Raw genomic sequence first — 27,544 nt, forward strand, 5'->3', positions numbered from 1 at the left:
CAATCCTGATGTAATGTGGATTCTTATTTGCTAAAATATTGGATCACAGGCTGGTGGCCATCTGCTTAGGATACCATCATTGAGAATTTGATGAGATACTCTCCAAAGTATTTTTTTTTTTTAATCTATCTCATATTCTATGATTTTATCATGGATTTTTCTTCTAAATCTCAAATACTCCCTCTCCTTCAAGAAAGAACAATGGAAATGTACTTTAAGGAGTATAGATATTAAATGTTTTCAGCGGCTGTATCAAAAATTTTGTTGTTCCAGGGATCATTGATCTTCTGGCTACCAGTGAAACCCTGAAGAGATCAACATATAGCCATATATATTCCAGGAACCAGACTACAGTTAGACTGTTATATGATTTTTTGTGTCAGTCTCACTGTTAATAACACCTGGCTCTTTTTAACTCACCCAAATCTGTCTGTCGTGAAGTGTAGGACTGGTGCAATTGTTCACTACCCTATACCCAAAAAGGCCAGCTGCAAATTTTCCTATTGTGGAGTGTGGAATGTTATATGTGTGCAGTGATGAATTATGGCAATATGATCTCAAACCAGTTTGAATGCAAATCATATAAACTCTTCCATACATGCATCTCATTATCACATTTGCCTATTTGGCAAAGCTACTGAGAATAAGCTCATGCATAATTGAGACCCAGCTCCCAACTGCTGGGCATGCCTAGTTCACAATACTTCATGCCATCACAGCTGGCACTAATGGGCACTTTTGCTGGCAATCTTTACAGGCTGAAGAAAGATTAATTGGCCACACACATTGATTCACACAATCATACAATTAGTAGTTCAGGTACAACGGCTAGCAATGTGGGTTCATACTTCTAGAGTACCACTACACATTAAGAGAAACAGAGAAGAGCATTGTCTTCCAGGCTTCTAGAAACCGTACTTTATTCACGAAAATAAAATTAATAATTTTACAAGTCTTATTTACATTTAAACAGAAAGAAAAAAAAATGGATATTTTCTCATCCCCGTTGTCACTAGTAAGCATTTTCTCCATCTAAGTGACTATTTGAATTCTGTGAGAATTTTTTAACATCTTTTCTGATAAAGGCCTTATTTTTAAAAATCAACTTTTATTATGATCATGGACCAGCACACAAAAAATGCAAAAATTAAAATAAAACAAAACTGTACCAAGTGAAACAGCACAAGGCATAATAATATATTACACTTTAGAGTGAAATCAAGGGGTGACCAAAGTTTGCCTAATTTTACAGGCAATTCTGGTAAAATGCATCAGAACTGCACCACAGTCCAATTAATCTTGACATTCTTTTAATATGAACAAAAGGATAGCACTAAATCTAATTTTCTTGTGGATAAGAATGTATGTTTATAAGATTCCTCTGATACTTCTTCTTTCCACATTAAATCTTAGTGACCTTGTTTATTCTGAGTTAAAAGCACAGGATGTTCCAATACTGTCTACTCTGAATAGGCCTACTCTTTTAATTCTGCTACTTAAAATCCCTTATCTTCAAAGTATGTGCATGATCTTATACAGTTATTTTATGTTTTATATCAGTAAGATAAAATTTGTCCCTTTCTATATTTCACTTCTGAAGGGTATTAAAAAGACATCTGACTGATGTGATAAAACACATTTGTAAACATTAGCAACTTTTAACTTCAATTAATGGGTGAAGGTCTTAAAATTAGTGTACTTCCACTTGATAACCAAAGGCTTTTTTGTTTTATATTTTAGGAGTTAATTCAGCAAGAAATGTTGAGCTGTTTATAAATCAATCTGATAATGCCTATTTCTTATCTCACTGGATTGTCTTCCTTTTAAGATTGTTCTGTCATATTGCAGTTGCATTCAGTCTTGTTTAGAAAAACAGAAATTTTATTAACTCCCACTTGGAATGAAGTATTCCAGATGGTAGAGTAAAAAGAAGTTATATAATGTACATGGGGTCATTGACTAAAGCTCATTTATTAACGTACTCCAAGGAGATATCTTCTGATGTTGTTATTCTTCAAACTTTCACACAATAAATAATAATAAAGACATCACTAAAATTGTCAGCTCAAAATAGGAATTAAACTCACATTTGGTTCAAAATATCAACAGAAAACTTGCTTTATAGATATAATAAAATATTTTCAAATGAAAAAGGTGATGCTGAATCAATATCAGCAATTTTGTCTCCACAGTTTGAAATGCTTTATAAATGGAAACATTTTTTCTTGAGATAATGCATGCCTTCATTCTTATGCTGTGATTAAAATATGTAAATTGATATTGAAACTTAACTACCTATATGTAGACCTATATAATATGTTGCAGAAATAAATTTTCTCACTTATTTCTATGTCTTGTCAACATTTATCCTCCCTGTGCATTTGCTATAAGAAGTAAGATATTTTTAAAGGGTATATGTATGGGTGAAATGAATGATTCCCTTTCTAACCAACAACAACAGAAACAAAGCTCATGAGCAGTCCCTTTAATCATTCCCTTAATCATGCCATTCTCTAATCAAATTCATGAACTTTGGAAAATCTGCAGAAAGTTAAGCACTTCCAGTTAATTTTTCACCATGACTTTTTTCTTGCTTTGTATAATTTGTAAGAAACTTTTTAGTAAAATTATATTTTATCTCAACAGAAAATATGCTTCATTTACTTCAACTATAGAGTGATAAAAAAAATAAAAAATATAGCATTGTTTCTGAGATCCTAGAAGATTGCCCTATGGGCCACTGAAACTAAGAAAAATATCCAAGTGAGGTAGCATGTTATCAACATCTCTTGCAGGGGTTCTGGCACCTTTCTGTTGTGGTTAGCTCTGGCCCAGCTCCTGCCCCAAGGACTGTGGATGTGGGGGAGACATCCACATGCTGCAGGCCTGTTTTGCCCCCGGTGGAATCTGCTGATGAAGGCTCCTCTGACCAAGAAGACATGAGTGACAGGGAGGAGGAGAGTGTGGCAGGCAGCTCAGAAGGAGATCAATTATTTAGCTCCTCCTTGGATTCAGAACAAGAGTTAATGATACAGCCACGCATGCGGAGAGCGATGCGTAGGCAGCAACAACTGAGAGATTATTATCAAAGAAAATGAGGCCACCTGTGGTTGGGTGGGGCTGTGGGTTTGGCCATAGTGGAGGATTATCTGATCCTTGTGTTTCGTGACTGCTTTACTGACTTTGACTTTTTGTGTGCTGATTTCTCCCCGCTTTGAAACTAAACCAGAGCAAAGTGTGTTTCACTTTGTGAAAGAAGAAGGACTGTGAATTGCCTCACAGCTGCAAGATAAGTATCACAGTACTGATAAGGGACTTGTACAAATTACCAGTTTGGTTGGAGACGAGTGCTGTTTGCTATACCAAAAGAGGACTTAGGCTAAGTGAATTTTCATTATAAAGAACATTGTTTTGAATTTTCAAATATGTGTGTGTCTGAAATTTGTACCTGTGAATTTTTGGGAGGAGTCTACAGAGAGCCCGACAGAACACTTTCGCACCCATTTAAAGTCATTTAGATCCATGCCAAGCTCACCTTTCTAATTTTTCATAAAGGGTGGTGTGTTTCTCTCTTTCTCTCTGCCTCTCCCCCTCCCCCCCCTCTCTCATGATACTGAATAAAATGACTATCTATAGTCTCACTCATGTTCAATTCCATGGCAACGTATCACAAAAAGCCGTTCCCATGAAGGTGACAGACACTTACATCTTGATTGGACATATCCCAATAAGGCCTCTCTCCATATGACATCACTTCCCACATGACAATTCCATAGCTCCAGACGTCACTAGCAGATGTAAATTTACGATAGGCAATTGCTTCTGGTGCAGTCCATCTGATAGGAATTTTACCACCCTACAAATAAATCAACAGAAGCATTTATACAACTGCAAATGTTTAAGGTTTGCTTATTCATTTATGCAGGCTTACAATTATATATATAATGTTCATAATTACTTATATAAAGAAATAGTATATTTATGAAAAGATAATAGAACAATCTCCCTTTCCCCACAACTCCTCCAAAAGACATACTTTTTCTGTAAGAAAAAGAAATTTGTAAGCAAGCAGACTTAAGAAGGAAAAGTTCAATCTCTTCATCAGAAAGAAAATAAATACTTTTCTCATCTTTGTGCTTAACTCAAATAGTATTTAAAATATGAGATAAGTATATAGGCGAGAACATATAATACAGGTAGTTGTCAATTTATGATCACAATTCAGCCCAAAATGTCTGTTGCTGAATGAGATATTTTTAAGCGAATTTTGCCCCATTTTATGACTTTTCTTGCCCCAGTTGTTAAGTTAATCACTGTAATAGTTAAATTAGTGACATGGTTGTAAAGTGAATCTGGCTTCCCGACTTTGCCTGTCAGATGGTCACAAAAGATAATCACATGATCCTAGGACATTGCATAAATCTGAGTTTGCCACGTTTCTGAATTTTGATCATGGGACACTTTACCGGTTGTGCAAAAAATGGTTTTTTATGTGTCGTTGTAACTTCAAATAGCTATCAAATGAGCTGTTGTAAGTTGAGGACCACCTGTAAACATTTCAGTGCTTTGAATGGGTTTTCCGGGTCCTTATAAGGAAAGGAAAGCATAAGAGCTCACATTGTTATTTTAATTATGATCATGGCTTGCAGATTATTAAGCATTAGTGTTGGGCGAACCGAACCTCCAAAGTTCGGGTTCGTGTCGAACTTTGCAGTGTTCGTCATGCCGAACCCGAGCCCGAACTTTTTCAAAAGTTCGGGTAAAGTTCGGGTTCAGGTTCAGCTGAACACTGCGAAACGCCGCTCACCCCGGTAGGAGAGTGGGGAATCCCATCGTGGGATTTGCCGCCTTCTTTTGCTTGTGGCGCTGCAAGCAAAAGGAGGTGGGAAATCCAACGAAGGGATTCCAGGGGCGGGCTCTGACGTCACAGAGACTACTTCCTGGCCGCTTGAAACAGGGAGGAAGGAGTCTCTGTGATGTCAAAGTCCCGCCCCGGGAATCCCTTCATGGGATTTCTCACCTCCTTTTGCTTGAAGCACTGCTGCGGCATCTTTTTCTGTAAAAATAAAAGGAAGCAAAAGGAGGTGGGGAATTCCCCACCTCCTTGTTCATCTTTACAGAAAAGGACGCTGCAGCGGCTTGCTGCAAGCAAAAGTTCAGTTCACAGCAAAGTTCGGGTGAGTTCGCCGAACCCGAACCTCGTTGGGTTCACCCAACACTATTAGGCATACATTTGCTATTTAAATGACACAAAACTATTTGCTCCTTTTAAGGAAAATGCTGATGGAGTTTAAGATTTCTGCATTTTATAAAATTCTGCTTTTCTACTGAGCTCTCTCTTTTATTTATTTATTTTATTTACAATCCCACCTAGATTGGCTACACTCTAACTACTGTGCCTATGGGGGCCCCAGTAGACTCCCAGAGGAGGAGCAATCACTCACTCATAACAGAGAGAACTCAAGCCGAGCAAGACTTACCTAGCAACACTCATGCTGGGGGGGGGGGATGAGGTTCGAGCGAACCATTCCTTGAAATTCCAAGCACACCCTGGGCCAAAATCCAGGGACTTCCATTGGCCAAGGCTGAGAGCAACAGAAGCTCATCTAACCTGACTGATCACCTAGCTCCGATTGAACTGTGCAGGTCTGAAAGACCAACTTAATGCCTTGCCTATCTGCATGACTGCATCATATGTTAAATTAGCCCATTCTGGAGGAAAAAATACTGACTGCTGATTGGCTAGACTGTCTGGCAGCTCCCTATAAAAGGGCTATCCTGCTGGGTTGTAGATAGTTGCCAAATAAAGAGCTGTTGTTTTGAAGCCACGTCTGTCTGTCTCTTCCATTCACCCTATCTAACACCCACAAAATATGGTTTTATAAGATTAGCATTACGTTCCTATCATTTAGATGGTTGCTAAGAGGAGTAACAGGAGTTCTGTTACTATAGCCTTTCTTGTGTACTGTTCCTGCCAGGCCTGTTTTTCATGAACTTATCACATTTATCAAGCCACTCGATGGCTTGTTCACAGTCAACAAATCAGTTCAGGAATACCATTTTGGAATGCTTCAGAACATGAATACTGTTCTAAAACTGAATAAAACATGTTTCTATTACAATTCTAATGTGTGCTTTCTTATTACCAAATGTGGCAAAAATAATGGCTTGAAAACAGTACCATTCCTATTATTTGCTTTAGCCTCTCTAGATTAAACATGACCGTAAAAAACCTAAATTTTATTTGCTTAAAAACAGACAGAATCACTTTTCATTTTTAAAATCTGATCTGGTACAATACAACACATGTTTGTTTATGAGTAGCATATTTTTACCACTGGTTAAGTTGACAAATGCAAAAATAAAAATATTAATGCAAACTAAGAATATAAAAAAATAGTAAAAAAAAGAAAATTTTATTTTAGAAACGATTTCTTTTTTCCCCAAATAAGTACAAACAACTTCAGGAATTTATGACATTTTCTTATATTATAATAAAATATTTGTACTTTCCATCACTCATCTCTTATTAATTGATAAATTACATAATTTCACCATATACTCTGAATCAGTAAAAGTCCATTAAGAGCTATAATAATAACATATATACATGTGTGTGTGTGTAGATACAGTACACACACACACACACGGTACCTACAGGTATTAATCTTGATAAAATAAGTCTACTTATATTGTTTTTTAAATCTACTTTTAAAAGCTTGATCTTTAATACCTTAAAATAATGGCCCACGACAGAGATTCTCAATCATCCACAGCATGGTTGTCTCAAAGGTGCGCCTTTTTTTCTCTTCAAAAGGCAACTGGACTTTCTGGGTTTTGTTTATGGTTTGAAAATCTTTTGCTTCTCATGCAAGGAGCCCAAGAAAGTCCATTTGCTTTTTGAGAGAAAAATTAAAAAGTATCATTTGGACATTGTCCCACAAGTTGATTTATTATTTTCTCTTTGTCTCATGTCAGAAACCCCTTCACTAGGAGTTTAAAACGTCTTTAAATCCAAGATAATAAAGCTACCCAAGTCATTCTTATGATTCATTCTTTGTATGTTCCCTTTTATTATTGTTTTTTAATGATTAAAAGTTTAGTCAGTTCATTTGTAAATCCAGAGTAGCATCAATTCTGAATATCATTCTTGTGGGCTGGCATTTTTAGATCCAGTTTCAGATCCACATAGAAATTAGCTCAATCTCTGTTTTGTCCACTAAAGTTTGTTTCTTTTCTGTAATATCTTTTATATCCATTATTATAGTAGCAGATGATCTTAAAGACAAATTTCTGAGTAGATGGGTTCTCAAATATCCTTGAGTTCTTCGATGGTGAAATAATATTGTTCCATATATTTACATGAAATCCGCAACAAGATTTTTTTAGAATTATTTTCAAAATCTTCCTATATATTTTTGCAAAATTTTAAACAACTCTCAGGAAATATTCTTTGAAGACCATATGGCCTGTTTATAACTTTCCAAAATCAACTTGTCACCTTTATGCTGTTTAATCAAAAATAAGTTAAAAAATAAAATTATTTTTTATTCTTTTATTGTCCTTATTTTGTAAAAATATATATTTAAAGATAAAAGGAAATTCAGTTGGTATAATGAAAATTAGCCTTCTGAAGATTCTTAACATCCAAAAAAATCATTAACAAGCAATATGCTAAGGTAGTTAAACGGGAAAGTGGGCGGGTATCTCCACTTGGAGACAAGGAACAAAGAGGAGTGGCACCACGAGCAGGCCCCTTATATAGGGCGCCTCCCTGGCCGCTCCTCGACCAATCGGTGCCCCGCGAACTGCAATGACATTACTGCGGCCCCTGTCGATGACGGTGGGCCGCAGGCTCCGCCCCCAAAATAGAAGCCTCCTTCCACGCCCACGCCACAAACACTGCCGGCTCAGTAAGAGGCCGACGGCCCTTGCGGCAAAGGTGGAGTAACACTCGGACACAGAAAGTTTGGGTATAACGGGGTCACTTTATTAATTCATTATCAATTAATTAATTAACCAATTAAATTGCGTGACCTGCAGGGGTGCATAAATCAAAATGGGGGTGGAGTCAACTGTCACAAACCTTTTCTGAGCAACTCTCGGGTGAAAGCTCCTTGCCTGGTTGTAGGGGAGTGGTATCCTTACACCTGCCCCCTACTCCATGCCACGCCCCCATGGCGTGTGGAATGGCTCGCCGCTGGTCTCTGGGAAGCCCCAGCCATCGAGCCCCAGGTGCAGCCCCCTTCCCATACCAAAGCCGGTCGAGCCCTGTAATACGAGAAGGAGGTCGTCCCTCACCTCACTAGAGGTGCCCCTAAAGGAGATCACACAGTTGCTGCTTACGCCCATTGAGGAGTTATATGAACCTAGTAACAATTTAAAGACATAGAACCATGGTTTAAGCGAGATGTCATTCACCCAGGTCCCAGAGCTCTAATACAGTCTTATAGTCTCTTAATGGGAAACCTCTGCATGGAGCATTGTGAGCAAACCAGGCTTTTCCTTATCTGTAGAGGAACGTGGAAGAACCAGAGGATTCACTGAATTTCTTTTCTCTCATAGCATCAGCTCTGTCCTTCCCAGTACTGACTCTTCCATTACTTCTCCATAAATTTGATTTTTATGAATAACACATTAAGTTGCATTATAACCACTGCTATCAAAACCAAATACAGTTTTTTTTATATAACTTGTTTGTAAATCTTGGGATGATTTTCATGATGCTTTATATTATTTCATGATGCTTTATGATAGCAACGGAGGATGAGGGTGGTTGGGGAAATCCAAACTTGGAGTATTATAGGGACGCATATCATATTGATAGGCTAATGGAATTACAATTATTAGAGGAAAAACCATGGGTAGAATTAGAGAAAGAAATTAATGATATTAAGAATCAGGAATTAATATTTAGGAAATGGAATAAGGTAGAAATAAACAGACTATTAGATCCTACTAAAGCGATAATAGAGAGTTGGATGAAATGGCAAGATAAATTGAAAATGACAAACTCTAAATTAGCAACGCTGCATGTGATAAATACAAAGAAAGAAAGTAACCTCACAAAGATAATATGGGAATTAAGGAGGAAAGGGTTACAGAGAATAGAACAGTTATATGAAAGGGACGGAAGAATCAATAAAAATGAAATAGAGAGGTGCCTGGGACAACAAAACTGGTTACAAATTAATGCGATAAGTACATATTTAAGTAAAAGGGAAAACAAAGAAATATTTATGAGACAAGAAACAAATTTAGAAAAGATACTAAGGGATAAGTGCAAGAATATAAAAGCACAAACAGGTAATATATAGAGAGAATTATTACAAGTGGAAGAACAAGTAGTAAAAGGATTGACGAGATATTGGCAGGATAAATTTGATTTTTATGAATAACACATTAAGTTGCATTATAACCACTGCTATCAAAACCAAATACAGGTTTTTTTATATAACTTGTTTGTAAATCTTGGGATGATTTTCATGATGCTTTATATTACTTGCCCCTTTAAACAATAAGAATTTATGGCTATATGGGATTTTTATAATAAACACATGAAAAACTGGGATAATGGCCCAATGCCAATTAAGCAGCAGTCTATATTTATCACAGAGCAAGATACAATTGACAAAGAAACTCAGGCCACTATCTAATTTTAATCACAAACTCAAGGATTAAGCCATATGTTAAAATGATGTGGGAAGTAAAATACAATGGTATTTCCTGTGCCTGCCACATCGGCGGATTAGAAGAAAATCGTTGAAACACTGTAAGAACTGAGGGTGAGGTCCTGGCTTAGCTTCTATCCCAAGAAAATGATGGAAAACGGGATTAAACTAGATTTACTGTATTTAAAGAAATTGGAAAAAAATACCTTGCTTTCAATAAGGTGAAATTCTGTGTAACCAACATTACTTGCAATTTAAGAACATACGAACACAAGAAGACCTTTACTGTATCAGGTCAAGAGCGTATCTAGTGCAGTAATCTGTCAAGCACAAGGTTAGGCAAAGTTGGCTCTTCTATGACTTGTGGACTTTAACTCCCAGAATTCCTGAGCCAATCATGCTAGCTCAGGAATTCTGGGAGTTGAAGTCCACATGTCCTAGAAGAGCCAACTTTGCCTACCCCTGGTCAAGCACATCAGGTGCATGAAGGGGATAATTCTCTTCCACTGCTGCTCCTTAACAACTTTTGAATATGCATAAAAGACATTTTCTATGTTCCAAGACTGCGTTGCGTCACTTTTAAAATAATCAAAATTGGTGACCATTTTATCTGACATTACAACTTCAACTATATGTTGCATTGGCCCTGATTTTCTCCACATTTTCCTTTGGTTAATAAATGAGAGGAGAAAACCTTCTCTCCATATTTACAAGTTATGTATGGTTTTATAAACCTATAAAAATTAGAGAGCCAGTTTGATCTAATGATTAAGTTACCAAATTAGAAACCAGGTGATTGTGGATTATAGTCCTGCTTTAGGCTTGAAAGCCAACTGGGTCACTGAGCAAATCCCTGTCTCTCAGCATAGCCCAGCCCATTCCACAGGTTTGGCAGAAGAGGAGAAAGGAGTATTAGGTTCATTGGCTAGCTTGAACTATGTATAAAAATAATTAAAAAGGATATAAATAAAAAAAAAACCCTTCCAGAACATTTTTGGAACATAAAAAACTTGTCGCATTATGCTGTTACATAGCATTAATTTAATTACTGTAACTAGTCACCATACCAGATCCTCTAGCCCACATGCAGGTATTTATATTATTATTAGAGTTGGAAGGGATCTTGTAGGTCACCTAGTCCAACTCCCCGCTCAAGCGGGAGTACTACACTATTTCGAACAAATGGCAGTCCAATATCCCTTTGAAAGTCTCAAGTGTTGGAGCTCTGCGGTATTTAGCCTCTGTCTTTTTCTCTCCTCTTTTGGTAAATGGGCAGATGTTTACCCAAGACATAGGATTAAAGCAACCAATCCCTTTTATTTTTTAGAAAAAATTCACAGGGTCTTTATGGGTCTAGAATAATTCTTTAAAGTAAAGTGATGGTCTGCTTTACTGAATTTCTAAAGATATTCTTTTTTCTTCTTTTTTTCTGGGAACAATAACTGAAAGCAAAACATTACAATGCCATAGGCTCTTTTTTCTGTTTAATTCACTTAATTGTTGTGCATCTGGTATATCTATGTCTACAGATATATTTCATTTTTAGTATCACCTGCACCAACTCCTGGAATTGAAAACGTTCAATGACTGGTGATTGGAACACAGTCTTGCACTTTAGGGTTGGCAGCTGCTCATAGAAATGATGAGAAAGACACAAAGCACGTGAGCTGATTTCTTGCACTCATGGTATTTGATACTTTGGATGATAGCCAAGTTAAAGCTTTCTTTTTCGTTTATTATGGTAATGAGAAAAAAAATACTTTTTATCCCTACAACCCATATGGTTATCTTGGCTTGTATCAGTAGCATTAAAAAAAAACTATAATAATTTGAAATTAATTGTGGTTACTATGGAACTTATCCAAACTGTCCTGAATAGTGATATCAAAAGAAGACAATATACTGTGATGCAAATTATATATATGTATTGCTGTTCCATTGGAAGGGAAAACCCTTCACTATATTTGCATTGCTGAATTGCAAGAAAAGCTTTTCAATCATTTCCTCCTGACCTTCTGTTTGAACACAGCTCTCTAGAAATCTGTCTTGGCTCAAAACCTCACTGCCCTTGTTAGTGGGAAATTACAGGGCTGGACAGCATTAAAATACTCAGAAGGCAGATTGCAATTTTCTCTCCCCTCCCCTGTCTTTTTAATGAACTGCATGCTCATTATAGGGGAAGTCTGAAAATTAAACAGCACAAACTAGATTTTTCTAACAATCTCTGTACTTGGGAAAACAGATGGAGAACTGCTGGCATTTAAAAGCGAAACATCTAACAAAATTATACTTCTTCATGATAAACCTTGCACCACCTTTTATCCTAATGCGTATAAGCTTCAAGGATGTTTATTATCACCAGGATAGTGCTGTATAAACTGTGATTTTTGCCTCATTAGACTTTTATGCAGTCAACAAAAACTCATGAAGCCACTAAAGTAAGTATTGTTCTACCAGTTATAAACATACTCATGTTCATGAAAATGTCACTGATCTCCATAAATAAGCAAACAGCATATGAAAACATAAGTCCCCCCCCCTTTGCTTATTAACTATAGTTTGAATGCTGCTCAGTACCAAATGGCTCTGGGCCACTTATATCAAGCAACACAGCAATAAAATCCTGAAAATAGAACAATAATCAAAATAATATCAATCACTTCTTAATCATAAGATAATTAAAATAGTATAAACTACCAAAACCTGTTTAACAGAAACAAATCATCTTTACTGTCTCTCAATGTTTTCATTAAAGTTGTATTTTTTCAAGATCCCAATGAGGAGGGATATTATATAAATATTGTTCTGTCTGGGTCCCCCCAGACGCCAACACCAACCAAAAAGAGTATCCAGACACACTGGTAAAAAGCAAAGGCAGTTTATATACTGGAAAGCAAACACAGGTAACAAAAACTATTCTCACAGACAGGAACACGATGAAGCTTCACAGAGGTTTCACGAAGGCCAGGCAATAAAACAGGATTCTTGCTGGCAAAAACAACACTGGAGAAAATAAAACCCACGCCTCCCCCAAATCTTTCAGCCTTCTAGGCCACAAGCCAAGATCAGAGACGCCAAGAATCGAAGCAAGGTCACAGGACTCCCAATTGATAACTCTCCACGAGACTGTAACGGCGGGCCGGCTTTTTAACCCTGCTGGGGAGAACCACACCCAAACCCAGCTGTTGCCAATTCAGGGATGGAAATATCTTTCTAATTGGCCCCTTCTTTGAGCTGCACGTCTCTGCCTCATGTCTATTATAGCCTGTGCGTCTTCATCCAATGAATCCAGGCTACTAGCCTGGGGGGTCTCAGGATGCTCTCCCTCCTCCTCCTCCAGACGTTCCTCTCCCCCGTCTGCCTGGTCCTCCCCCTCCTGGTCACTGTCCTCCTCCTCTGGGCATGGATCCGGCAGAGCTCCAGCCGGTCCCTGAGGAGCCTCAGGCTGAATCACAACAAATATTAACCAGGAAAGGAGATTTACAGGTATCTGTCTTTAGATAATATTACATATTTTGTAAGTATATATATCACTGAGAGCATATGCATCAAGGCAAATTTCTTGTGTGTTAAATCACACTTGGCCAATAAAGAATAAAGAATTCTATCTTTATTAAGTTGGAAGACATATACGACAGATAGCCAGACTGACAGATAGAGATGTTCAGACAGATTTTGACTTACCCTAGTTGTGTAGGCTGCTTCTGGATCATCTTCTAGAACCCGGGACATACCAAAATCAGAAACTTTACAGACTAAGTTGCTGTTAACTAGTATGTTTCGAGCAGCTAGATCTCTATGAACATAGCTCATGTCAGACAAATACTTCATTCCAGAACCAATTCCTCGGAGCATTCCTACCAACTGGATTACAGTAAATCTGCCATCATTCTTCTGAAGGGAATGAATAAGGAAGATAAAGAAAAAAAACATATTTGTAATCAATTATAAGTTCTCTTTCCAACTTTTTGGTGTCTCCCTGAACACACCATCAGAATTATATTTTAAAAGTGTATAAATAGCGGTCTTTATGAGAAGTTGTGCTAATGTCTGTACTGACTAAGAAAATTCTAGTAGGCATTAGATAACAAATTGGTGCTTTCTTATCCTTTCCCTAAGCTACTTATAGGAAAAGATGAATATATCATACTAAACATGCTGACTTTGTTGATAACTTATTTAAAAAGTGAGGTAATAAGGGTGAACAATTTCTAAAAATCCAGCAGCGAGTATTCAAACTTTATTGGTGAGAAAAGTGATTTATTCTACACTTGAGGATTGCATTCCCCCTTGGGAATAAAACCTCCTGTTGCTCAGTTCTCAAGAGATGATGCATCTTTTAAAAACTCTTGTACTGTACTACATTACTTTTTTTCTTGCCATTGAGACCTATAATTAACTGGCAAAATATAATCCTGTGCTTTTTGCACTAGCTTCCTGGGATATGTGGAATGTTCCCATTTTAATTAACCAACAACAATGTGAGACTTTTAATAAGCATTTTAATCAAACCTGCTTCTGAGTAAACATGGATTATTTAGAGCTGATTTTATGGTTCATTTACCCTCCCAGCAATAGAAATAGGAAAAAATAACCTAGTAAGCATTTCCAAACATAATTCTATTTCATCTTGAAACCCCAATAGATAAACAAAGATATTAAAGTGTTTCTCTCTTTAGGTTTTATAAAACGCCAAGTACCTACCCTGAGAAAGGCATCCAAAGAACCATTCTCCATGTACTCAGTTATAATCATGACGGGCTTACCTAGAAGTTGGAGATAAAAAAACCCAGAGTTCATAGATGCAGACAATTGTGTCAATGGATAGGGGTTGTTGTTTTTTTTAAACTTTTTAAAAAAAACTTACAGAACAACTTCCAACCTATAGAATGAGCCAGAAAACAAATAATGTAAAAGTGTAAGTGAGTTCCAGCCAGAAAGTTAGCACTTAAGCTAACCCACTGATAGAGTCTTTAACTATAGTACACATCATAATCTCCAGAGAGTATGAGAATCCATAATTGCTCACTAAAGAGAAATGGAGATGGAGTAATAGACCAAATAGGCCTATTTGCACTTGGAGTAATGTAAAGATAATTGCATCATTTTACTAGACAATTTGTATGTTTGGCTGGGGAAAAAATCAAAGTTATGGTTTGAGAGATGCAGACTGACAGCTGTAAGCAAAGATCCAGGTATGGCATTCAAGAGTAATTTTCTTCCTCTTTTATTTAATTTATGATTTTTAATGTTTTAGTCTTAATAACAATAATAACAACAACAGAGTTGGAAGGGACCTTCCAACCCCCTGCTTAGGCAGGAAGTCCTACACTACTAGTCTTCTAGTCCAACCCCCTGCTTAGGCAGGAAACCCTACAATACTTCAGACAGATGGTTATCCAACATCTTCTTAAAAACTTCCAGTGTTGGAACATTCACAATTTCTGGAGGCAAGTTGTTCCACTGATTAATTGTTCTAACTGTCAGGAAATGTCTCTATAGTTCTAAGTTACTTCTCTCCTTGTTTCTACCCATTGCTTCTTGTTCTACCCTCAGATGCTTTGGAGAATAGGCTGACTCCTTCTTTGTGGTAAACCGGGAAATATTGGAACACTGCTATCATGTCTCCCCTGGTCCTTCTTTTAGAAACATAGAAACATAGAAGATTGACGGCAGAAAAAGACCTCATGGTCCATCTACTCTGCCCTTTTACTATTTCCTGTATTTTATCTTGCAATGGATATATGTTTATCCCAGGCATGTTTAAATTCAGTTACTGTGGATTTCCCAACCACGTCTGCTGGAAGTTTGTTCCAAGGATCTACTACTCTTTCAGTAAAATAATATTTTCTCAAGTTGCCTTTGATCTTTCCCCCAACTAACTTCAGATTGTGTCCCCTTGTTCTTGTGTTTTCATTAAACTAGCCATGCCCAGTTCCTGCAACCTTTCTTCATATATTTTAGCTTCCTGTCCCCCAATCCTCTTCGTTGCTCTTCTCTTTATTTGTTATCTATTTGTTATTTATGTGTTGTTTATTTGTTGCTTTATCCATTTATTCTATCCTGAAAAGGCATGGCAAATTAATGATCAAACTCTACTCCAGAAAAGGCTAACTTTAATACAAAACTAAAAACTAACCATGGGTTGCCCATAAGTGATGCCACGCTAACCATTATGTTTTGAATCCATTTTTATCCAATTTCAGCCATTGGTGTATTTATTCATAGACTATCTAAACACTGTTTAATTCTTAAAGTGTCTTTTATGCATATTCAATTTTTTTTAGAATCATTTGAGTACCCAGTTGTGTCTACCTATTTTTTTTATATATAGATACATGCTCCTTTGTAGATAGACTTTCTAAGTTAAGTGCATCAACCTGGGAGGGATACAAGTAACTTTTCTTTTTAAGAAAGATCATGAACTGGGATAAAATTCAGAGGGAGGAAGGAAGGAAGGAAGGAAGGAAGGAAGGAAGGAAGGAAGGAAGGAAGGAAGGAAGGACCCCAGTAAAATCTGTTGAAACATTTGTCTGTGAAAATTGGGTCCTGGAAAACATTTTCATACTGAAAAACTGCTATAATTATTTCTAGATTAGCATATATTTCACCCAGTATGTTATCTCAGCATGTTGCAATTCTAGTCAGATTCCTCTTTAGAAATATTTTTATTAGAAAACAACAGAACATTAATAAGCTGAAGCTTTTTTTATCATTTTAAGAGAGGGACACCTGATTTAATGCCAGTTTTTTTGACATGTGAACATTCATAGCCCTTCACACTTCATCCATTGCCAAAACATTCTATCCCTGATCTTTTTTCAAAAAATGTTTTGTAAGAAACATTTTTGTATGAATTACAAATCAGACATCTATGATACTTAACTATCTTATTTGCACAAGCAATGATTTCTTTTTCACCTTATATGCAGAAATCAAAGACAGGCATATTAGTATGAATTTAGACATTCTGACTAGGAATTCAATTATTTAAAGACAAAGGCTAAGCAAAGTCATTTGTCTTTATGTGTGAACATTCAGCTCCCCCCACATTCATCATTGAAAATTGAATCTACTTAGTGCCAATCTAGGTATATCCGTGACACAGGCTCTTTGTAATATGTCTAAAGTCATGTAACAAATATATTTAAAGGAATTTTAATTAAGTTTCTTCAATTAAAAGACATTTTATAAACTTAAAGAAGTATCATAACTTTTCACAGGACTCTAATAACTAATGGCTCTACTATACCTAAACAGAGGGTAGCTGATACAAGAATAAGGCTGGAGACAAGGATGACATGAAAATATTGTCTAATTCTATTGAGCTTTGATTTCTGCTTCAACATATGATATAACCTGTAGGGAAATAGGTGGTCTAAAGCAGTGTTTCCCAACCTTGGCAATTTGAAGATATCTGGACTTCAACTCCCAGAATTCCCCAGCCAGCATTTGCTGGCTGGGGAATTCTGGGAGTTGAAGTCCAAATATATTCAAGTTGCCAAGGTTGGGAAACACTGGTCTAAAGGACTATATTCCTGGCTAAGTTTGATTTCAAGTCTGGGCAGTAATTGCAAAATGTAATATACATTATAGGAGGTTAACGACATTCTTAAATTTCAGAGCAAGTAGAAAGTATGCTGAAAACATAGCTGTCATAGGAGATTTATATATTCACAAAATAGCTAATCACATTTTTCCCCCAAAAGGCAAACATTTCAGTAAAAGCTCTGTGAATCTTTCTTCTTTCATTAACAAATTTTTAAAAGGTGATACGAAAAACACAGTAGGCATCAGCATAAGGAATATAGTAGGTATCGAGGGAGGAATTTGAAAGTCTGATAGTATTTTGTTACCTGCTGTATTAAACATGATGATGATCTACTAGACATAGATAACCATATAATATCCTCATCATTTATCCATAGAATATAAAATGAAAAAAAAGAAAGAAATAGAGTCTGGTCTGCAGGCTTTTGGTAAATATGGTAAATATGGAACACTAGGTATAGCCAGAGGTTCTGATACCATTTTACTTTATAGGTAGGAGATGGAAACGGGACAGAATTATGTTAAACTCAGCAAAAATGTTACTGTTTATTTTCACTATAAAAAGGGGTGGGCTCCTGCCTGAATGGTGGGGAACGCAGTGGGGTAGCGAAAATGGAGCTCCACCCCAGAGCACCCAATCTGCACTGAAAGATGTTGAAAGAAAATGCAGGGCGTTCAGCATAAGCCAAGCCCACAGTGTGGTAGTAAAAATTTTGGTAGCCCTTCACTGACTGTAAACCAGGAAAATTGTTTATTTACAGAATGCTACTAAAATTCAGCAGCATGTTTCTTGAGTCAACTCCCAATCCAAAAGAACAAGTTTAAAATTGAAATGTAAAATTTAAATTTACCACTAGTGGTGCATCTGTAATACCTTGTTCTTTCTCCTATCATTTTGATCACAAACATTAAAGACATTCCAACAATCTATATTATATTATAATTTCAGGATTCATAAATGAACTATATGGCAACCAACTCCTAATAATTCTACAGAGAAAATTGATATGGGTCTATTTACTAAAACATGGATATGTTTATAAAGAAAATCAGGCTTCAAAATTCACTTGTTTTGGCCTACAACCTTCTGTTGGGAATTTTAAATCATTTTAATGCAGTGACAAGTACATTATGCAAATACTATCTAGTCATTTATAACTGTTACAGCTGTAATAGCTTGGAGGTTAAAAGCCTCAGTGGGGTTTCAGTATAAATATTCCCCTGTTGATTGTCTGGTTTATTAAGGTGATATAAAAATCACTATAGCAAACATGCTGTGGACCAAGCAGAAATGTCTTCTTTAATGAAAAATACTTCTAAAACCATTTAAATTGTTTATATTTTAATTGAAAATACTGTAGAAACTGGGAATCTGTTTCTTACAAACACTAGAAATTTGCTGCAAAGAAATTTAAGAACTTCTTCAAAATGCTAAAACTCTAACCAGTCTATCACTACCGGTATATGTTTTTAAATACATTTTAAATGTTTAAAGTAGGCAAAGTTTATAAAGAAGAATCAGCAAGATATAAAGTAAACACTGATTTCAAGATAATATGTTCAAAAACGTACTTATATATCTTGCTTAGAAAACATATTACAGCTTTAGACTCAGAAAGTAAAAAGCGGCCATTTTGGTCATGTACTTCCTGCTAAAGTCCAATCTAAAGAAAATTTCTAAAATTATAATTTGGGGAGCTGATTAACAGTCTGTGTTGGAGAAATTTGAGTATTTTTAAATCTTTCCATTCATCATTATGGTTTACAGAATTATATTGATTCGCTGATGGTAACTTTCTGTCTTAAAAGCAAGAAAAAGAAAGGGAATACTGTATATATTTAACTAAGTTTTGTCTATGGGAGAAAATGCATAAATCAGCAAATGCCTACAAAATATGTGTAATATTATGGGCAAAGATGATTTTTTTTGGGAAAAGCTTCCTGTCTTCTTCACAGCTGAATCTAAAATCTTTTTAAAGTTTTCAAGTGAGCCAGCCTCAGGAAGGGTGAGGAGACATACTACATTCGCGTCTTTTAATTTTTTGTCTGTATTGTACTCAATGTACTGTAAGTTGTTATTGTTTATTTGTTTAATTGTTTATATGTAAATAAAAATCATTTTTTAAAAAATAAAATAAAATCTGTTTAAAGTTTTCAACATGGCACTGTGCTTCAACTTTTATGAAGTAAGAGACAGGATGGGGGGGCCAGGTTATTTTCCTTCCTCCCTCAATTTCACTTTTAAAAATAATGGGTAACTTTTTTAACCGTTCACAATTTCTAAATCAAACAATCCTTCTACCATTTTCTTGCTGTTCTTTTAAAAGTTGTGGTATTATGTTCCTTGTTAAATTATGCATCAGTTGCTTCAAGATAAGGTATCAGCTGCAATGATAAAACCATTTACTGCTGACAACAAGATGAATGACTAGTCCTGCACTGATTTCCTACTATTAGCACTCAGTGGATCTATTCCATCTGTCATTTTACAAAAAGAAATGAGAGGAGAGGGGGAAGAACCTCTGCGCTGATTTAATGGCATAGAAACTTTCAGTTTGTAATGCTTAAGATATGGCCTAATACACATTAGTGACAGATCATGGCCAACATACATTTAGTGACTACTCCTTCCAAATGGATGATGTTGGGATGATCAAATTGTCCCATTATGCTGGCCTCACTCAAAAAGTCCCTTCTTTGCTTGTCTGTGTAGCCAGCTTTCAGAGTTTTGATAGCCACACAGATCTCCCTCTTCCCTGGAACCTTGAGACGGCCACTGCAAACTTCACCAAATTCACCTGCAGAAAAAGAAGCACAATCAAAAGGGATCTGCTGACATTCATACATTGTTTTAATGCAATTAAGACCTGTCTGTATTCCTTCCATTAAGCACAAAGAAGCTTTTGTCTGACATAGGCTGCAAATAATCCCAAAGTCCCTTTGCAACTTCCAACTGTGCAGTTCCTGTAGCTTTCATTTAGCATCGTTTAAAACATGGTGTGCCATTAAAAATGGAAAATTCAATATCCAATTGTATTTATGACCTAGAGCTATATATTTTACAGCACTGTTATGTTTATTGCATTCGTTTTTCCTACTTCTCCTCTCCAAAATTTAGGCATAATCTGTGGGCACACAAAGACTGTCCATCTTTATTCAAATGAGTATAATATATAATTTGGTTTATGGTATGCCAACTTCACTTGGATTTATTCTATTATTTGCTCTTTTTGTTTATTTGGAAAAAAAATACTATAGAAGTTATATTGCATAACAGAAATATAATAGACTTATTCCAGTCATCTAAATTCATGTGAATTTAGATCACTGAAAACTTAAAAACTGGGTCTTCTTAGAAACACTAAAATATTTTATTCAAAAGCTTTTGAAAATTTCATGAAGACTGACAACATAAAGATGGAACAGAATGTTTAAATTTAAAAAACCCCCAATAATTCAACACTCTAGTAAGCCTTCCACCATTATAAATTCAGTGCGAACATGATGTCTTGAGCTTACCGACACCTATGACTTTTTCAATCTTTATGCATGAAGCATCGATTTCTTTGGCAAATTCCCGCACAGCTTGGTTGGGATCCTCATAGGTAAAGGGATCTACATAGGTTCTGACACCTAGAATGCAAACATGATTTTCTGAAAATTTTAGGATTATATACAAGATAGGAAAATAGATAGGGAAGAAACATTGCTGCGTGTGTGGACCTGAGGCTTTTTGAGCATATTATTTTCTTATAGTTTTTATAATCCTATGATTATAAAACCCACAGAGGATTATAAAAACTACGTAAAGAAAATAATATGCTCAAAAAGCCTAATGAATACATTATACAGATGGATGGAATATATGAAAGTCAGATCCTATAACAAAGACAATACCTTTGCGGGAGGTGGAAGATGTTTTCTTGAGTTCCAACAAGTTTGAGTTTTTAGCAGCTTACATCAAGTCAGCTGCTGAAAACAATAAGTATGCACATCCTTAAATTTTCTATTGATTCCTCTGCCCATGTAGAAAGGACTCCAATGAGATTTACAGAAAGGAACAATTCCTATTAGTTTTACATTTTAGAAACCTTTTCATGTATTAATCATTTAAAATCATATCTTTAAAAAGAAAAATGTTCAGGAACATGGGAAAGCGAAAAGGTGAAGGGTAATTTTCTTTCTGTGTTCAAATACTATACTAAGTCATATTTGCTTAAACTGTATTTTGACAATCTTAAATGGCATGAATTAACCCAACTCATTAGGCCATAAATCATGTTATATATTTTTTTAATAGTTTGGGCCATACTATGTGTTAACAGGCAAACCACTTTATATCTGAAGGATTTATTTATTTATTTATTTGCTTGTTTGTTTGTTTGTTTATACCTCTATGCCGCCCAATCCCAAAGTATTCAGGGCAGCTAAGGATGCAACATGTAATTCCAGGTTATATATCCCAAGCCTAAAAATGTTTTTTTCCCCCAAATGGTATACTTTACTTAAAAGAAGTAATATTTTTTAAAGTAACATCTGAATAAATTAATTCAACTCCTACCTTCAAAATGATGCTTTAGAGCAGTGTTTTTCAACCAGTGTGCCGCGAGACATGGTCAGGTGTGCCACGAAGCTCAGAGAGAGAAAGAAAACAAGAGAGAGAGAAAGAAAGAAAGAGAAAGAGAGAAAGAAAGAAAGAGCAAGAGAGAGAGAAAGCAGGCAAGAGAGAGAGAAAGAAAACAAGAGAGAAAGCAAGCAAGAGAAAGAAAGAAAGAAAGAAAGAGAGAAAGAGAACAAGAGGGGAAGAAAGCAAGAGAGAGAGCAAGAGAGAGAAAGAAAGAGAGGGAGGGAAGGTGGGAGAGAGAAAAACATAGAGGGAAGTAGGGAGGGAGAGAGAACGAGAGCAAAAAAGAGGAAAGAAGGAAGAGAGAAAGAAAGAGGGATGGAGACAGAAAAAAAGAGGGAGAGAAAGAGGGAGAGAGAAATAGAGCGAAAGGGAGGAAGAGAGAGAATTTTTTTGTCCAAACTTTTTTTAGCCCCCCCCCCCCTCAATGTGCCCCATCGTTTTGTAAATGTAAAAAATGTGCCGCGGCTCAAAAAAGGTTGAAAATCACTGCTTTAGAGCACTGAATACTAAGACAACTAGACACAAGAATAAAATTTTATTGACCAAATGTGACTGGACACACAAGGAATTTGTCTTGGTGCATATGCTCTCTGTGTACATAAAGTAAAAGTTCATCAACAATCATAAGGTACAACACTTAATGATAGTCCAAGTCAGGGGTGAACTATTGCCCAGACAGGGGGGAACTCAGTGGGGTAGCGAAAATGGTCCACTCATTACTTGTATCCTTACAATTAATATTAATATTGTTTCCTGATTGCTATTTGTACCCTATGACAATCATTAAGTGTTGTACCTCATGATTCTTGACGAATGTATCTTGTTTTTTTATGTACACTGCTACTATATGCACCAAAGACAAATTCCTTGTGTGTCCAGTCCAATAACAGTTATTTATTTATTCGATTTTTATGTCGCCCTTTTCCTTAGACTCAGGGCGGCTTACAACATGTTAGCAATAGCACTTTTTAACAGAGCCAGCATATTGCAATCCGGGTTCTCATTTTACCCACCTCGGAAGGCTGAGTCAACCTTGAGCCGTTGATGGGATTTGAACTGCTGACCTGCAGATCTACCGTCAGCTTCAGTGGCCTGCAGTACAGCACTCTACCTGCTGCGCCACCTCGCCACTTGGTCAATAAAGAATTCTATTCTATTCTATTCTGTATGCATATACATTTTCTGCAACAATTATGAGATTAATAGAAATATAAATTAAGTTTGAATGAAAAAAAAAGCTCCAAGTGAAGAAAACTAAGCCATAGAACTTGAAAAAAAGGGGGGGAGAGTTGCTCAATATAGACTAACTTTAAAAATTCATGCAACAGAAGAAAATCAAGCACTACTAATTTTTACCTTGATTTAAATGTTTCTCTTCATCTGCTTCTTGCTTAGCTTTACTGTATTTGCTCCTTCTGTAGAAATGGGGTTGGGGTGGGGAAGAAGCATTAGGGATTAAAAGAATCATCTGACTAGTGAATTATCATGCAGAGAGATTTCTGAATTCCTTTTTACAGCATGTGACAAATTTTATTCTGTCAATTATTACAGGTTTGGGTTAATTTAAGGCCTACATGAAATACGACATTGCTATATAGTTTGCAGTGTACTCTTATTATCAACATCTATGATACATATAATCAATGGATATTTGGAGAAAACGATATGCACCAGTACCTTGCTATAAAACAATATACTTCTATGATCAGACTCATTTCTTTTGATTTCTGCTAATCAAAGAGTATAGTGGTACATCACATCTGTGAGCTGCATTTGTTGCCAGCTGGTTTATAAATATTATTCAAGGTGCTGATTATCCCGTACAAAATCTTTTGTGGCATAGTGCCTAGTTACTTAACGACTGCTTATCTCCATATTTTTCACATCTAGCAAGCTATGGCAGACTGGATGTAGTTCACGTCCTCTCAATTAAACAATGTCAAGTGTGCCTTTTTCATTGCAACCCTTGCCCTCTGTAATAGTAGTGCTCCATAAGATGTTGGAAAACTGCTTATTCTCTCACACTATGAGATAAGATGGTGGTGACCCTTCTAATATTTGGTTTTGCTTGGCATACTTTTTAAGACAAATGAGCGGCGTGGTGGCCTGATGGCGAAGATCCTCGCCTTCCACTTGGAAGGTTGAGAGTTCAATCCTAGGTAGCGGCAGATGTTTCCTAGGGTGCAAAGAAAAAATATCTGCTGCAAACTCTGCATGATGTCAGGAAGGACATCCGGACAGTTAAATGCTCAGTTCCATCCAGTCATCCCCAACTCTACCCTGAATTAAGAATTATAGGGTCATAAATGGAAGGGTTTAATAAAAAAAGCAGCAATAGAAAGCGCTCAGGCAGTAATAGTCTTTGGTTGGAAGGATGCGACAAAATGGACAATGCAAAATTGGTATAGGTACATGGTAGACCATATTCAATTTGAAATTATGGATAAAAGGATAAATTCGGAAAATGAAACTGAGTTGGGACAACTGATGGGACGGTGGGACAAGGTAAGACGATATATAACAAGCAGAATCCGAGACCAAGCTACAAGAAATAAATTGGAATCACTCTATAATATGTAAATAGATATATTGCTCTTGGGTCAAGTGGACTATACACCCCCGATTTGGGGTGGTGGGGAATGTGTGAGTGTCTGGGTGGGGGGCACATTTCACTATGCACTGTTTTATGTTGTGTGTAATATGAATTCGTTAAAAATTAATAAAAAAATGTATTAAAAAAAATAAAAATAAATGGAAGGGTTTATTTTTTACTTTTTAAGACAAATCTTTGTTCTTTTACTTTATTATTCTGGCTTTTAACTATGTAATGTATCCAGAGTCCCTGGGGAAGGCAGGGTTTCCTAGCATTTTTTAAAAATGTAAATAAGTGTAGGAAAGACTAGAACTAATTATTATAGCCATCAGATTTGCAAACAGAATAGCTAGTTGTCGGCTGATATTTGGGTAGCATTTCAATGGCAACTGCTAACATGTACTTGATTAAGCTGCACAGTGAAGTCTCCAGACTATTCATTGTAATATGTGGTGTATCTTTAATCTTCAAAGAATCTTCAGCGAAGATTAAACAATAAACAAAAGCAGCAAAGAGACAGAAATGTAATATTTAAGGAAAGGATTTCCACATAGTTAGAAAGAAATGACCATGTGATCTTAACATACATCTCTATAAATTATGAGAGTCTCAAGAATCATTTCAGGGAATGTTCTTTAAATACAAATCTCATTAGATATAATTCAAAACATTCTTATTCTGACATTATGGTGTCTTTTTCCTCTTTTTGCTCTTTTGGGATCTATTAATATTTCCCAGCATCAGGACATCCAGTTATCCTAAGGAATAGTTTGGAATATATGGGATACATTTGCAGATAACAATGAAAGTAACAATCACTTGTAGCCAATTATAATATTCTTTCAAAAGTGTTAAGCCAGCTAGTCAGCCATGGGACTTTGGAATTCCAGGACTTTACACATTTCAAAGAATCAAAATGGCTATAAAGTTGATTAAACTATATTAATTATTACTAAACAGATATTTTCAAAATAAAATACTAAAAAGATATCACAGGAAGACACAAAGTAATACCAAATTTGATGTCTCTAAAAATGACATGAACAAATTCATTCTGCTCCTGAGGCTGTGGACTCCTGCATCATAACCATGCCAAACTTTCACAAGTACATGACAGATTTAACATTATATCAACATTTCAACATCAGAATCTTGACACAAACCCATAGACTTGTTCAAATGTGGAAGAGAAAGGTTTACCATGCAAACATAAAGTATAATATGTATTTAGTCATAGTAAACAGGCTTCTGACTTTAATACATTCCTATTATACCTATACCTATTATATCCTATAATGATTGGAATAAACATTTTGATATACAGTGGAACCCCGACATAAGAGCTGCTCTACTTAAGAGCAACTCGAGATAAGAGCTGGGAGGGGAGAGATATTTTTGTTCTACTTACAAGCCCAAATTCGAGATACAAGCGCCAAGGAGCTGTCTCCTGAAGCCAAACGCTAACTTCCGCGTTCGGCTTCAGGAGACAGCGGCGAAGCGGCGCGCGTGTTTTAAAAGGTTGCAGCCGGCCTGGGGGGCTCGGGGGGGGGGCTTGCAGCTTTCTTTCTTGCTCTTTTTCTTTCTCTCTTTTACCTTCCCTTCCTCTATTTCTTCTTTTCTTTCTCCTTCCCACCTTCTTCCCTCCCTCCCTCCCTTCACTCATTCCTCTCTTACTCTCCCCTTTCATAAGTTTCCTTGCTTCCTTCCTCTGTTCCTGTCCCTTCCCCCTTTCTTTCTTTCTTTCTTTCTTGCTCTTTTTCTTTCTCTCTTTTACCTTCCCTTCCTCTATTTCTTCTTTTCTTTCTCCTTCCCACCTTCTTCCCTCCCTCCCTCCCTTCACTCATTCCTCTCTTACTCTCCCCTTTCATAAGTTTCCTTGCTTCCTTCCTCTGTTCCTGTCCCTTCCCTCTTTCCTTCCTTCCTTCCCACCCTCCGTCCATTCATTCACCCATTCCTCTCTTGATCGCTTAAAGCCGGTCCCTGGTGCAAAAAGGGTTGGGGACCTCTGTCCTACAGGATTGGGTGGCAGAGAAGTTGAACATATGTAAATTTAAAAGTTTAAGAAAGTTTACAAGTTAAGTGAAAGAAACTTCATTATTCATTTATATGTACATGTACATTTCTTCATTAAAAACATGTCTTTCTGCATAATTTAGACTAACTTTGTGAGTTTTTTGAGGGCTGGAACCAATTAAAATTATTTACATTAATTCCTATGGGGAAAAGTCGTTCGAGATAAGAGCTGCTCGACTTAAGAGCCCAGGTCCGGAACGAATTAAACTCGTATCTCGAGGTACCACTGTATTTATGAATGATACATTGTTCAGAGGAAATAAATCTAATACTTTTTAGCTTCAATTAACAAGAACATCTAAAAAAACAAACTCTAAAAATAAAAGAGGGCAAGGACTGATTGTCAGTCCATTAATTATACTCTATTAAGGTCTAACAGACCCACTCTTTACTTATGTTCTATCTTTATAATCTGTTGAGCTTTTACCCAGAATTGGAGACTACTGGGGCTTTTTGTTTAGAAAAGATACTCCTTCCTTCTTTCCTTCCTTCATTCCTTCCTTCCTTCCTTCCTTCCTTCTTTTTCTCCCTTTTCCTTGTTTAATCATCAAGAGGTTTAGAAAATGCTCAGGATAGATGCCTGAGGAATTCTGGACACAAACTGACATTTGTAGACAGCTTACCTGAATGACAGCAAAGGAGGCTTTTGTCATATTCAGTTCTATAATTATAGGGATTTGGGTGACAGTGATTAAATGAAAGGCAGGGTTCAGGAAGGGAATACAAGCACTATGAAAAAACCCTAGGGGTCAGAGATTCAGGCAAGTCTACAGGTGGGATTTAGGGATAAAGAAAAGGTGGGTCTTAAAGCTGGCAGGCACAATACAGCACAAGACAAAAAGTAAGTGCCAAGGGTATTAGCAGGTATTGTAAAGAAGCAGCATGCTATCTACATTATTCTTGCCTAGTCAATGCATCAGTTTGTAATGTCAGCATTCACAGAGCAAAGTGGAAACACAAAGGCCAACAAAAAGCTTAAAGAAGCTTGGATACTCTGTTGAATTAGAAGAGTGTGACCATACAGGTTTT

General features: G+C 36.4%; 1 protein-coding gene across 1 annotated transcript in view; it reads right to left on the bottom strand.

Annotated features, from left to right (window-relative positions):
• EPHA4 (EPH receptor A4) overlaps positions 1-27,544 on the bottom strand; it is a 204,694-nt gene that overhangs the window by 15,710 nt on the left and 161,440 nt on the right. Inside the window, exons 9-14 of the mRNA XM_070753287.1 lie at positions 23,206-23,264; positions 20,742-20,855; positions 19,835-20,020; positions 14,376-14,437; positions 13,356-13,565; positions 3,707-3,856 (exon numbers count right to left, since the gene is read on the bottom strand). Of these exons, the coding sequence (XP_070609388.1) occupies positions 3,707-3,856; positions 13,356-13,565; positions 14,376-14,437; positions 19,835-20,020; positions 20,742-20,855; positions 23,206-23,264 (781 nt within the window). The remainder of the gene's footprint in view (positions 1-3,706; positions 3,857-13,355; positions 13,566-14,375; positions 14,438-19,834; positions 20,021-20,741; positions 20,856-23,205; positions 23,265-27,544) is intronic.

The sequence above is a fragment of the Erythrolamprus reginae genome, chromosome 5 (assembly GCF_031021105.1).
Source record: "Erythrolamprus reginae isolate rEryReg1 chromosome 5, rEryReg1.hap1, whole genome shotgun sequence".
Classification (NCBI taxonomy): domain Eukaryota; kingdom Metazoa; phylum Chordata; class Lepidosauria; order Squamata; family Dipsadidae; genus Erythrolamprus; species Erythrolamprus reginae.